The 13,226-nt window shown below is 41.6% G+C and overlaps 1 protein-coding gene across 2 annotated transcripts in view; it reads left to right on the top strand.

Annotated features, from left to right (window-relative positions):
* BICD2 (BICD cargo adaptor 2) overlaps positions 1-12,895 on the top strand; it is a 175,022-nt gene extending 162,127 nt beyond the window's left edge. The window contains exons 7-8 of one of the 2 annotated variants that reach the window (XM_033926299.1): positions 7,077-7,287; positions 10,520-12,895. In XM_033926299.1, the coding sequence (XP_033782190.1) occupies positions 7,077-7,287; positions 10,520-10,525 (217 nt within the window). In that variant the 3' untranslated portion in view covers positions 10,526-12,895. Of the gene's footprint in view, positions 1-7,076; positions 8,390-10,519 lie in introns of those variants that run through there. The other variant, XM_033926298.1, reaches the window with a different exon arrangement.
* Positions 12,896-13,226: the final 331 nt, after the last annotated feature.

Here is a 13,226-nt window from a genome sequence, read left to right as displayed (position 1 = left end):
GGCCTAGTGGTCCTCCAGGACAGGGTTGGGGACCACTGGTCTAGGGTGTCCGGCAAGGACTTTCTAGGTATAGCGGAAAAGGCAGCTGACCTCCATGACATGATTATGTGCGTTGAGCTGCGTTGCACTTGCTGAGAATGTTTCTGGTGGAAAGTACCGGTAGTGACAGAAGGGAAGAATACACCGTAGTACTCATTGCATTATTAGCAGACTCCATTAAAAAAAATCCATTTTACCAAACTGTAGAGATGTCTTCAATTACAGGGCTGTAAGCGGAGCGCAGTCGCATTTTTGCAAGAAGTCCACAGTAATTACCTCTTTAATTTATTTCCTAGAATGAAAAGCAAGATTCAGACTTTGTAGAGCCGTATAAAAACACGTTCATGTTTAATGTCCTCTGTAATAAGGGTAACATCACGTTCTACAGTAAATGGAAATCTTAAAACAAGACCCTGAATGTTGAATTGCCATGATATGATATCAGCTTTAGTTAATTTTTAGTGAAGCCGGTTCATTTTCCAGTATTTCCATTTAAACAATCACAGGCTGACATGCGAATACACTTCAGTTACACTGATAGTATCTCTTAATTAGGGTGATGGTGATGCTAATTCAACTCTTGGATGGGAGGAGTTTTGCATAGAAATACTATACAGTAAACATTGATTTACAGAGAAGGGGAAACTCTAAAACTGGATTATTTAAAACTAGACTATGTGCAGCTCAGCACTCCTGCAATTGGTAACTTTCAAGCCCTTTAAATTATGTTTCGTTCTACTAAGTAACATAGAAACATAGAAATAGACGGCAGATAAGGGCCCACGGCCCATCTATTCTGCCCACCCTAATGTCCCTCCCCTACCTTTGCCCTGTGAATAGATCCCATGTGCCGATCCCATTTGGCCTTAAAATCAGGCACGCTGCTGGCCTCAATCACCTGTAGTGGAAGACTATTCCAGCGATCAACCACTCTTTCAGTGAAAAAGAATTTCCTGGTGTCACCTCGTAGTTTCCCGCCCCTGATTTTCAACGGATGCCCTCTTGTTGTCGTGGGACCCTTGAAAAATAAGATATCTTCCTCCGCCTCGATGCGGCCCGTAAGATACTTGAACGTCTCAATCATGTCCCCCCTCTCTCTGCGCTCCTCGAGCGAGTATAGCTGCAATTTGTCAAGCCGTTTTTCGTATGGTAGAACCTTGAGTCCCGAGACCATCCGGGTGGCCATTCTTTGCACCGACTCCAGTCTCAGCGCATCCTTGCGATAATGCCAGGAACCAGCTCTGGGTAAAGAGTATCCTGGCATGCTAATATAATAACCGTGTTTTTGAAAGGACAGTTGCTGGTATTTAAGAAAATACATCTTATGGTGTCATTTAAAGGAACGGGGATGAGATTTGATATACCGCTTTTCTGTGGTTATAATCAAAGCAGTTTGCATATTCCATACAGGTTTTGGGGCAATAGACGGTAAAGTGGCTTTGCCCAGAGTCACAAGGAACAGAGGTGGGACTCTAGCGCAGTTCCCCCCGGTTCTCGGGTCACTGCACCAACCATCAGGCTACTTTTCCATAACTCAGGGATCTCAAAGTCCCTCCTCGAGGGCCGCAATCCAGTCGGTTTTTCGGCATTGAAAGCAGTGCATGCACATAGATCTCATGCATATTCATTGGGGAAATCCTGAAAACCCGACTGGATTGCGGCCCTCAACGGAACAACAGTTAAAATCACCCCGGCGTATTTGTCCATAAAATTAAATGCTCAGAAGATGACTCCTGTTTTAATGCAATATCCCCTAGATTCTATATATGGTACCCAAAATTTTATGCTGAAATTTGGTGCACATATACTACTACTCCTGCTCTTAATTAATTCTATAGCACTACCAGATGCACGCAGCACTGCACAGAGTCACAAAGAGTAAGAAACAGTCCCTGCTCGAAAGAGCTTGCAATCTAAACAGGCAAGACAGATAAACAAGATGTCATGGATACAGTTGAGGGAAAACTACCAGTCTCCTATCCACTGCTCGTACCAGCCTCGGCCCTCCCTCTGACATCGCTTCCTGTTGGTGGGACAAGGAAGTGACATCAGATCCGGCATGAGCAGTGGGTAGGAGACCCTGCTTGCTGCTGGTGACAACTAGAAGAGGGGGGGGTGGTGACAGAATGTATTTGAGAATCCTCCTACCGCCGGGTGGGGACGGGAATGCTGGGCGACTCTGCCCTTTTGCCACGGACTGTGTGACTGAGAAAATATTATACAGCAACACAGAAAGCTAATGTGATGCAAATTCGAAAAATGCAGAACTTGCGTGTTAGGGAAAGCTTGACACAAAGTTTTGCGGTAAAAGCTTCACTCTGCAGGTCCAAAGAAAATGAAAAGAGCCAGTATACATCTATGCATGAATCTGAATGTTGTCCTACACTTAAATATTAACCTCGCAAAAAATGTCTTGCATGCAAAACTAATAATTATGCACAGAAAATTCTGCTTCATTTGCAAATACATGCTGCCATTTTATTTTCTTTTGCTAGGTGCACAGAGCTGTTATCTCTTTTTATGGGTCCCTTTTACAAAGCCGTGGTAGCTATTTTCCCATGGCAAATGCACCGAAGCCCGTAGAAATTGAATGGGCTTTGGTGCATTTGCTGCAGGAGAATCACTACTATAGCTTTGTAAAATGGGACCCTATGTCTTTTTAAAATTGCAGACAATTGTTATAGTCATAACATCCTCTCACCAGAGAATTTCCCATTCTATGGAAAAAAAGAGATCAATACATTTTCCCACCAAAATTCAAATCAATCACCAATGGACTTTCCTGCCTCATTCACTTCAAACCCCCACCAACTGGGTTTGAGGACACACTGTATAGCAAGGGTGTCCAACCTGCGGCCCAAGGGCCGCATGTGGCCCCGTGAAGTATTTTGTGCGGCCCCGGTCGAGGGCAATGCAGTGTTTTCCTCTGCTGCCCCCGGATATTTACCGTCTTGCCAGCTCCCTCTTCTGTCTTGCTGCACAGCGTTTGTGCGGCCCCAGAAAATTTTTTTTCGGCCAATGCGGACAACCCTGCTGTATAGTATACCTCACAGCATATCCTGAAGAAAGCTAAAGCATGATGGCTGAAATGTCAGTTCTGCCTGACATAGTAGATGACGGCAGATAAAGACCCGAATGGTCCATCCAGTCTGCCCAGCCTGATTCAATTTAAATTTTTTTAATTTTTTCTTCTTAGCTATTTCTGGGCAAGAATCCAAAGCTCTACCCGGTACTGTGCTTAGGTTCCAACTGCACTGCAACAGAACACCTAATGTCCTCATTACTATGTGTGCTCATGTGTACCATATGAGTTAACTTTTGCACTAAACCCCTTTGCACATTGTACATCCAGTAACATGCACATGTACAAATCGGCACTTAATGTATAGTTTTCAGTGCTTACAGGTATAAATCTCTGAGTGCTGACGTATTTTGAATGTATGTTTGGTTTGTTTTTAATGAAATGGCTGTCACCATTGGACATGCTGACAAATACATGTGTACACATATTTTCTGGCATCCTTATACATATGTATTTTACAAAAGGCTCTGTGTTCTTGTTCAGGAAATTCTGAACATCCTGACCTGGACATGTGACTTTCTTCTTGATGTCCTATGTAAAATGGGGCTATGTACTGTATGTCTCCATATGCTGCAGTGCAACAGGCTTCCTTGCTGATGGTTCACAAAGTCTACTGCTCCACAGCACTGTGGGCTAGATTCACAAAGCAAGCCGATCGTGTACCGATCGGTTTGCAACCCCTTTGCGACCAGATTTCCCTCTGGCCCGATTCACTAACCTCTCCTGCGATCCACTTCGAATCCGTGCATGCAAATGAGGAGAAATGCATGCAAAGTAGACAGATTTATAAAACCGACTGGGCTGGCCGATCAACCCAAGAAGCGACTGCGGGGGACCAGTCGAAAACGTCTTTCCGACTCTCCAGCTCCATAGAAGCCCTGCTCTGTGCACACCCTCTCCTGCTTGCCGCCCTGATGCTCTTCCCCAGATCTCTCCTGCATGCTTGCCCCGAATTACTACTCTGCTTGTCCCCGGTTTTCTCCTGCTTGCCACCCCGAATCTCTCCTGCCCTTCCCCGCACTGTGAGCCCGTGGTTTTAACCCTTGGGTTTAAAGCGGGTTAAAACCACGTGCTCGCAGGGCTGAAAAGTTTAAAAAAAAAAAAAAAAGTTGCGGCTCGGACGGGTCTAGACGCATGCGCAGACCATCTACAAATGGTCTGTGCATGCATCGGGATCGCACACCAGCGATCCGTGCTGGCAGATGGGGGTTTTCTTCCAAACGTCTCCATCTGCATATTAGAGTTTCAAAAATCCATCGGGCCTGCCCGGATCGGGCACAGGTCAATCCTGATCGGGCAGGTTCGTGAATCTAGCCCTATAACCTGTGGGACTACCCCAGGCACATTCTTTCCTAAACACACTTCCTCTTCTAATGAAGGGAGAAACCACGCACTGGATTCATCACAGCCCCGTGATAATGTCTATGGATGCCCCGTGGTGAAAGCTGTAATTACTTTTCATTTGCATTGATAATTAATTTATTGTTACCAGTCAGAATTAATTCAGTCTCTCACTCTGCTGAGTAGCTTTCTGAGCCTTTACTTCCAGCGCACGAGCAGAAAAGCTCCGCCTTCTGCTGTTTAGGTTCTGCCCAGCTGCAGTTAACTTTGTGGGCTTGTCTCGCATTTGTTACTTTCCTTTTGAGAGTTTAACAATCCAGATTTCTGTTGTTATCTGTTGGAACAGATCCATTTGCTTTGTAATAATAATAATAATAATATAATAATAATAACTTTATTCTTCTATACCGCCACAATCTTGCGACTTCTAGGCGGTTTACAATCAAGAGTGCTGGACATTCAGCGAAATACAATAAGTAGATATTCAGAGGAAATACAGAGATCAGAGATTGCCACTTCAGCAACTGCCCAGCCTGACAAGATGATGGAGACAGAGTCTGCTGCTTGGTTCATGGACAATTTTTCTCTTCCATGCTGAGGCCTTATTGACATTCTGTCTTTAAACTCATCCTATAAGGCAGTGGTCTCAAAGTCGCGGCCCGCCAGGCACTATTTTGAGGCCCTCAGTATGTTTATCATAATCACAAAAATAGAATAAAACAAGTTTCTTGATCATATGTCTCTTTAGCTATAAATGACAATATTATTATTAAGACTTAGCCAAAAGGAAAGATTTATAAACTATAAAGAGTTTTACCTCATGCAAAATTGTCATTTCCTTAATAAGACATTAACTATTTTTTTCTGAGGCCCTTCAAGTACCTACAAATCCAAAATGTGGCTCTGCAAAGGGTTTGAGTTTGAGACCACTGCTATAAGATGCCTGTATTCTTCTGTGTGACTTCTATTACCTGTTAGCACATTGATGCAGAATGAAGAGAAGGTCTCCCCATGTTATTTATCTGCTTCCTTTTCCTTATCTCCTGGTGGAGATGTACTGTGATGAAACAAAGCAGGTTTCCAGCCTTTGTAACTGGAATAATGAGATCTTCACTTCTCTGAGAGACTATTGATTTTTAAGTCTTCAGGTAGGAAGCAACTAAGGAAGGAGATATAGTTTCTAGTTTTTCTTGAGGAACTTAATTTTTGCTGGAGCAGTTTTTTTCCCCCTTTGTGCTTCTAGCTCAATCAGAACTGGACTGAGACTAAATCATTAAATGGGCCCTTTACCCATTCCACTTTCCCTTCCATAGAGCCTAACATTCATAGCATCTCAGTATATGCATGCTTAAAGTGGCCAGTAGGTGTCACTGCTGTGTAATGGATGGGATGTCACAGCCATGGTTGAGCTGAGAGCTAACCCAGGTCTTCCATACCGCCGAGTGACAGTGGGATAGATACTGCCACCTAGCAATGTTCGCCCTGAAGAAATCCTGCTGCTGCTATGAAAGGCAATCAGCTGGGCCCCATAATATATTAGTATTTTTTTAAAAAAATACATTTGATTAATTAGTTAATACTAGGCAGAACAAAACTTTGCTTAATGGGATATTAGTTGTATACAACTTTTCTTGGATGTTCTTACTGCTGTGTTTTTTTAAGTCGATGCTCATTTAGCTTCTTAAAATTGCTTACCTTGCTCTCTTAACTGGAATAAAAAATGGTGTTTGCCAAATAAATTTGAAGGGATGAGCTGAAATTTATGGTGCATAAGCAATAATAAAAAATCAGTTTATCTTTATTCTGCAGAGTAAGCAGGCGTGTACGTATCTCTCTGCCTGCAGCACCTAATTTCCTGATAGTTTTCATCCAAAGAAAAGCAACCGGTGGGATGTGGAGGCTCATATGGGCAGATGTTTGGGGATTTTAATTCCACAGAACAGAGTACTAAAATGTCAGCATTTCTTTGGCCCCAGACATTCCCAGGATCTTTGTCAGCAGCTTTCATTTACTGTGTGTGTGTGTGGTGGGGGGGGGGGGGGGTACATGCTGATTGTAAAACTTAATTTAGACAAGTATAGTTGCATTTAGCATAAGGGCTAAAATTCATAATGTTCCAAGCTGCACACACTAAAGTGTTGCCAAGGATATCGCCATTGACATGCTCTAGGAAAAATGGTTCATTCATCCGACCCATGCTGCCTTTGTTTGGCATGACTCATGAATATGCTAATGAACAAGAGCATCTTGGGTCTTGCCTTTTTGACATCACCCCAGTTCCTCTTCTGGCCAAGTACACAGCTTAATTAGTAGACCTTCTTTTTATGCATAAGGTAGACATAGCAAAAATCTGTTTCAGATCAGGAACACTTAAGACTTAAGTAGGAAGGAATGGTCCAGTTTATAAAAGGCTCTGTCCTTCCCTGCTGCCTTTTCAGAGCCAGAGGTCTGAGGGAACAAATTCTGGATAACATTGTTTTGCCTCATTGTATGAGAAAGCATCTTACTTTGAGTTGCTATATTGGCAAACAGCAATTTCTTATGAAATCCCTTCTTTGAAATAATATCTTTAGGGAAATCTGATTTTTTTTTTTTTTTTTTAATTAAATTGCAGATGTGATGAGTACGTCACACAGCTGGATGAAATGCAGAGACAGCTGGCGGCGGCCGAAGACGAAAAGAAGACCCTGAACTCTTTGCTCCGCATGGCCATCCAACAGAAACTGGCGCTGACCCAGCGCCTGGAGCACTTGGAGCTGGACCACGAGCAGACGAAACGGGTGCGCACAAAATCCACCTCCAAAGCCAAGACCAGTAATCCCAGTGTAAGTCATGCGCGTTCCTGTGCAGACAGATCAGAGGACACAGTTCTCAACAACCAGGTCTTCTGCAGTGAGAAATACAAAATCTGTTGTGACTAGAGAATCTCCATAGGAAGCCGTCTTCTATCTAGTTATTCTGCTGTGACAGGTGGCCCAAAAGCTTCGCTGTCTGTAAAAGTCACAATGAGTCGGGTTGTGCTGGTATGTTAAACCAGATAATACAAAATGTATTAGAAAGGGTTTTAACAGTAACTAGTTCATATGTATTGGGTGACTAATTAGTTGATAATGGAAGGGAGCTTGCTACTTCCACAGTTAGCGCATGTGGGTTTGCTGTTAAGGGGTAAATGTCACACATATATAACTCTAGAGGGGATGTTTTGACCCCCAATGTATTACATCTAGTGTTGCTAAGTGTGGTTTGTACAGCACAACTGTAATCCCTTCCCTCCGGGATTGCAGCTCACTTCAAGTCAAATACAGAAGCAGAGGTAGGCGTCACCTCCTTACTTGAGGTGATTTGGTGAAATGGTGATCTGCCGCACTTGAAATTAGGCCTGGAACATGGGCGTGGGAAAGATTTTTCAAAACTAAGAGTCAACTTCCTCGCTCTCTGCTCGGGCCAGGGGCAGAAAGATTTTGTCATGGCATCACTCACCAAAGCCCAAGACGCTTCTCTGCAGTATAAAACAAGGAGGAGTTCTTGACGGTCCTCTTTCATCTTGGCTTCAGGGTCAAGGAAGATGGTTCATCAGATAAACAAAAACTTGCACATGTCATGTAAAAAAAAGAAAAAATATATATGCAATCCTATCACCATTTTGATGTAAAATTTGACAATATTAGGATCAAGCCGATAATTAATTTCACTTAAAAAAAAACAAACATACCCCTGCATGGGTTAGGGAAGAGTAGATCATGATGTTTTTCAGAAACGGAATGTTCCAAAAATGAGTGGGTAATGTCAAGTATCCACAAAGCATTCACATTCACGGATTCCAGTATTGTCCTGAGCACAATGCGGTTCTCAGCTCTCAGTATTAACGAAGGAGTGTTGCTCAAGAGTTGAGAATCGACCCCCCCCCCCCCCCCATCTGCAAATCACGTAGCAAAAAAGGAATATTGTGTTGCATATGCAGGCACACCGTTACAGGGCTGTACATTAGAGGCACGGAAAACTCTGCATTCAGCTTGAATGGCTAATCATTTCAGATGCTGAGCAGCTAGTGGGTTAATCCCCATCTTTTGGCCATTTATTGGATTTTTAAGCTGTTCTCTCAGCATTTAGCATGTTGAGCAACTTTAAAAACAAACAAACAAAAAAGTGTACTTCCTAATTGGTGCCTATAGAAGTGTTGAGCTAAGAATATGTGATTAAAAATGTTGCATTACAAATTGCGATTAATCAGTTCAGAGCACAATGAGGTAGGTACCTTTGTCAAAGCAAGTGCCTACCATTGAAACTTTATTTTAATGTAAAGCCCTGTTAATTTTGTACTTCTTTGAAGTGATTTTCTATGTGTAGAGTAAGTGCCATAAGGTACTGCCGGGATGCATAGCTCCATCTTCTGGCCATCCTGGTTTCTGAAGCCAGCTTGCTGAATTTGAGCTTTAAGATTGCCATGAAACAGATTGGACGTAAAAAAAAAAAACAAAACCCACATCATTCTTCTCTTCGCTGTGCGATCTTTTTTTTTAAGCCTATCATGTTTTGCTTGTGGTTGATTAATAAGCTTCTTGAAGAAAAACAGGCACGTCCAGGCCAATTTTCAAAGCCACTTACTTTGGGTGAATTGGCCTGCCTGAAAAGTGCCCTCTTATGGCCAGCTAAGGTATGTGCAGGCTTCCTCAACTTGCTGCCTTTTAGCTGGGTTCAAGAGGGATGTTTGTGTGGCTGGGGAGCAGGGTATCTAGGTAGGAGGGGGGGAAGGGAAGAAAAAGACCATGCCTTCTTGGCATTTTCAAAGGTGCATGCTGCATTTTACACCATAAGTTGCCTGCAGAAATAGCAGATGAAAATGTGTACACACCTTCCTCTAGCTAATTTCAAAGAGCTACTCCTCTTAAAAAAAAATGACCTAGGTCCGAGAATCCAAATGCTTTGTAACTACATAGGCTATTTGAAAATTGCACCCTCCCTGCCCAACACAGATTTGTGATTTTGAATACCCAACTATAAGTTTATTTCTTTTAATACTTGCTACATTTCAAGAGCTTCTCTCCATCTAGAGGCAAAAATGATGAAATCTTGTAATAGCAACCCCCCCCTTCATAATAATAATAAAAGATAAAACATACAGAATGCTTTCAGTGTTCTAGAGCAACAATTACCATTAAAATCATAATGATTTGGACAGATAAGACCTATGATGCTTCTTCCATAATAGCATAAAGATAGCAATGGTTCTTCTATTGTTATTTGTGTAGAAGCTCTTAAAATGAAGGCATCCAAAAAACCACTTAAGGTTCCTCGCTTTTCTATCTTTCACATTCAGTCTGGCTTATCTTGGTTGTAAGCCCTAATAGATTGGGGGAAGGATGGACACTGCAATTAAAAAAGTTAAATTCATTATGGTAGACCTTTTAGATTATGCTTGTATTTGCAGGCAATGTGGGCTTTGTAACATTTTCCCCATTTCCATGATAACTTCTCCGTCCTATTTAATAGCCATGTTTCATTCTGTCGTCAGTGCTTGGACTACAGCATGGGAAAATAATGTAAGCCATCAGCTACCTCCACAAGCAGGCTGCTGCTCCCTCCTCCCTGCTCTGACCCGCATGAACTTCTGGCTTGCATGTCTCGGGACAAGCTTCACTGAGAAATACTTCTCTCTGGTGCATTTGCTAGTCTACTTCGCCAGCTGGAGCTTTATTCGGCACTCGTAAGATGTCTGCTTCTTGGAAACCTGTTACTTCCTGGTAATCTGCGTGCAAAAGCATTGACAGCCTGCCTCTTCCACCTACCAACTGCTTGGAAAGCGCCTGCCACCTGCACAGGCCACCTCTGCTTTTCTTTACTTTGGGAAACTAACAGTTGCCTGAGGGTTTTTTTTTTATTTTTTTATTTTTAATATATATTCTTTTCTGGCTGACTAATGTGCTTTCAAGGTATTGAAATGCACTGTGTTAGAATTGTGGGGGTGGGGAAGGCGATGAGTGGGATTTTCGTTTTTGTTTTTGGAAAAAAAAAATTAGCAGGTTTATCTAATTTCCTTTTTTCGTTTCCGTTTTCCAGCTATAGAGTAGTACATGGAGAAGGACTTCCCCTGTTGCCCATCAGGTGGCAGCTCGCTGCTCTTAACCTCCCCATCCCTTCCCATCCATTTCCAGATGAGGGCGCATGAGAAAATGGAAACCATTTATCTAGCCCCCCTCCGGTCCTGGGGCTTGGTCCCCAACAAGCTGCTTGCCGTTTCAGCAACTGTGGTTCTGTTTTTCACGGAAATAAAGCTGCCTCTCTGAATTTTCCCTCTTTCCCTCGGGTTATACAAGAAGCATAAGAGAGAATGGCTTTTACCAGGCAGTGCTGCTGCAAGAAGAAATCTTTACAAGTGCTGAGGAATCCAGCGACTCGTGTTACACTCCAAGTTCTTGCTTTGATCTACTCAACAATGTGCAGATGGGGGAAGAAAAGGGGATATTTCTGGTGCATTTTCAGTTCAGATATTCATCTTTTTTTCTCTCTCTCTCTCTCTCTTATTTGATGGTTAAAACCTGTGCACTTTGAAATTTTGATACTCTGTTAGCCTGCTAATACCTTACCTAGAAATTGTCATATAAATGCAGAGATTTGTTTAACAGTGTTTGTTGTTGAGTTTTGTTTTGTTTTTGATTGTCTTTTGGTTTGTACTTGATTGATCTCAGCATGTAGCGCAGAGATATTTTTTTGTTTTTTTTGTTCGCCTTTGCTTTGAAACAAGAGTTTCAACTCAAACCATGGGCTCTGCTGAAATACATTATGTCCGTGTGCTGTGAATCAGCAGCTTTTGTTACGTTTAAAATATTAAGCTTTATGTTTTAAATTACTGATTTTTTTAACTGCCATGTTCGGTAAGAAATCCAGGGTATTCAAATTCTGGGGTTTTTTTTTGCATATTGTATTATTATTCTTAGGAATAGTTCAATGTAACAAGAAGAAAACTTGATGTTGCTCTGGTTAAAATAGTAACAGGCACTTGAAAATTAATTGACTAAGTAGTATTACCTAGAAATTCCAGAGTGGTCTGGATTTTAGGAGACTTGCAAAGCATTGCTGATTAACAGAATTTTCTGCAACTGAACTCTTAAATTCCAAATTGGAATTGTTTTGTTATTTCTTTGTCTGTTGTGCCAAATTTATGGCACATTTAGGAAGGAAAACCCTAATGTCAACCACTAGTGTCCAATTCCAGTGGCTCTATTTGATTTTTTTTATTTTTTTTTAACTGTTATTACCTGTTACCAGTAGTGCCTTTAATAAGTTAACAGAGGTTCTTAGGAGGACTGAGTTTGCATGAACAAGTAGGGGGGGGGGGGGAGGGGGAGGGAAGAGGGCGAACAAACACAAAAAGATTTTGAAATGGCGTTTAAAAAGAGTGACAGAGCCCAAGTGGAGCAATAAAGTACAAAGAGGGGCCCACCTCCTTTTTGCACATTTTTAAAAATCTTAATATATAGATATATAATACTAAAATTGTAAAGAATTCTGTTGGTCAGTGATGCTTGAAGCTGCAGATCCTTGCAAATTCAGGGGTATAGAAAATAAAAATGCAAATACAGTTTGGGAACCAAAAGGAACGTCTTTGGATCTTCATTGAACAAAAAGCAAGCTGTATGAACACATCTGTGGTTGAAATGCGGGAGATATATGGGGAATGTTGCTGTTCTCTTAGCTTCATATGGTGGTGGACACAGTTTAACCATAGTATTATTTGCAAATGTGAAAGACAAGAAATTGCTTCTTTTTTCTCGCATGTTGTATCTAACCTTTGTTAACTTCAGGAAACAGAAACTGACAAGCGCATCAACAAAAAGTCACCACACCATATTATTAAGGTGTTGTTTGTTGAGGCTGGGAGGAAAAATTCAATTGGTATTTCAAAAAACCCGGATACCCTTATTTTGTTTAAAAAAGAAAGTGTAAATTTACGATTAATTTTTTGCAGGGAAAACGAAGATTTCTGTTTGCTGGAAAAAACTTAAACCCACATAATGCTTCCTGTCGATGTGTGGGTCTTTTATATTGTCATCTTCTGTTTCAGTATTGAATCATAAAATATATTATTACATTACAAGTTACTTCATCTTTGTGGGTATTTATTTGAAATGAGTACTGTATTCTGTTTTATGTGCATTACCTTTAGTGGTGATTGGTCTCCATTTAATGTCATATGCATGTGCTTTTGCCAAGTAACCTTTACACAGATCGGGGAGAGGGGGGAAGGTAAAGCTTCTTAAGGAAAGCAGAAGTGTGAAAGCTGGTATTTCAGGTATAAATTTGCATTTATCTGATAAACATAGGTGGTATAGTGGATGAAGTGTGTTAATTCCAAATTAATACATGTATGTAGGAAGAAGTGTGACTGTGTAAAGGTAGTCATTTTGGCAGAATCCAATAAACTTGTTAAAAAGGCATTCTGCTTCTTGAGTTTTTTTTAAAATTTGGTTCACCGGAAGAGGGAGGGGAGATGTTTAGATGTAGTTTTCCTTCTGTTTCAAATAGACAGATATACCCACGTGAAAGAAAGCATAGAGCGGCTAGGGGGGTGTACTGACAGTGACCTGGGCCCCTAACTACCTATCAAAAATGATTAAACTAGATGAAAGCTAGGAGAGAGTGGACCCCCTATTTCTATGGGCCCTTGGGCAATGCCCTATTGTCTCAATGATTAATCCGCTCCTGAGAGCAGCCTTTTAGAAAGGGTGTCCAACCCAGAATGTGGACGACCAAATTGGTACATCAC

The sequence above is a fragment of the Geotrypetes seraphini genome, chromosome 17 (assembly GCF_902459505.1).
Source record: "Geotrypetes seraphini chromosome 17, aGeoSer1.1, whole genome shotgun sequence".
Classification (NCBI taxonomy): domain Eukaryota; kingdom Metazoa; phylum Chordata; class Amphibia; order Gymnophiona; family Dermophiidae; genus Geotrypetes; species Geotrypetes seraphini.
Note: the sequence above shows the minus strand (reverse complement) of the source record. Positions and strands in the feature narration are given on the sequence as shown.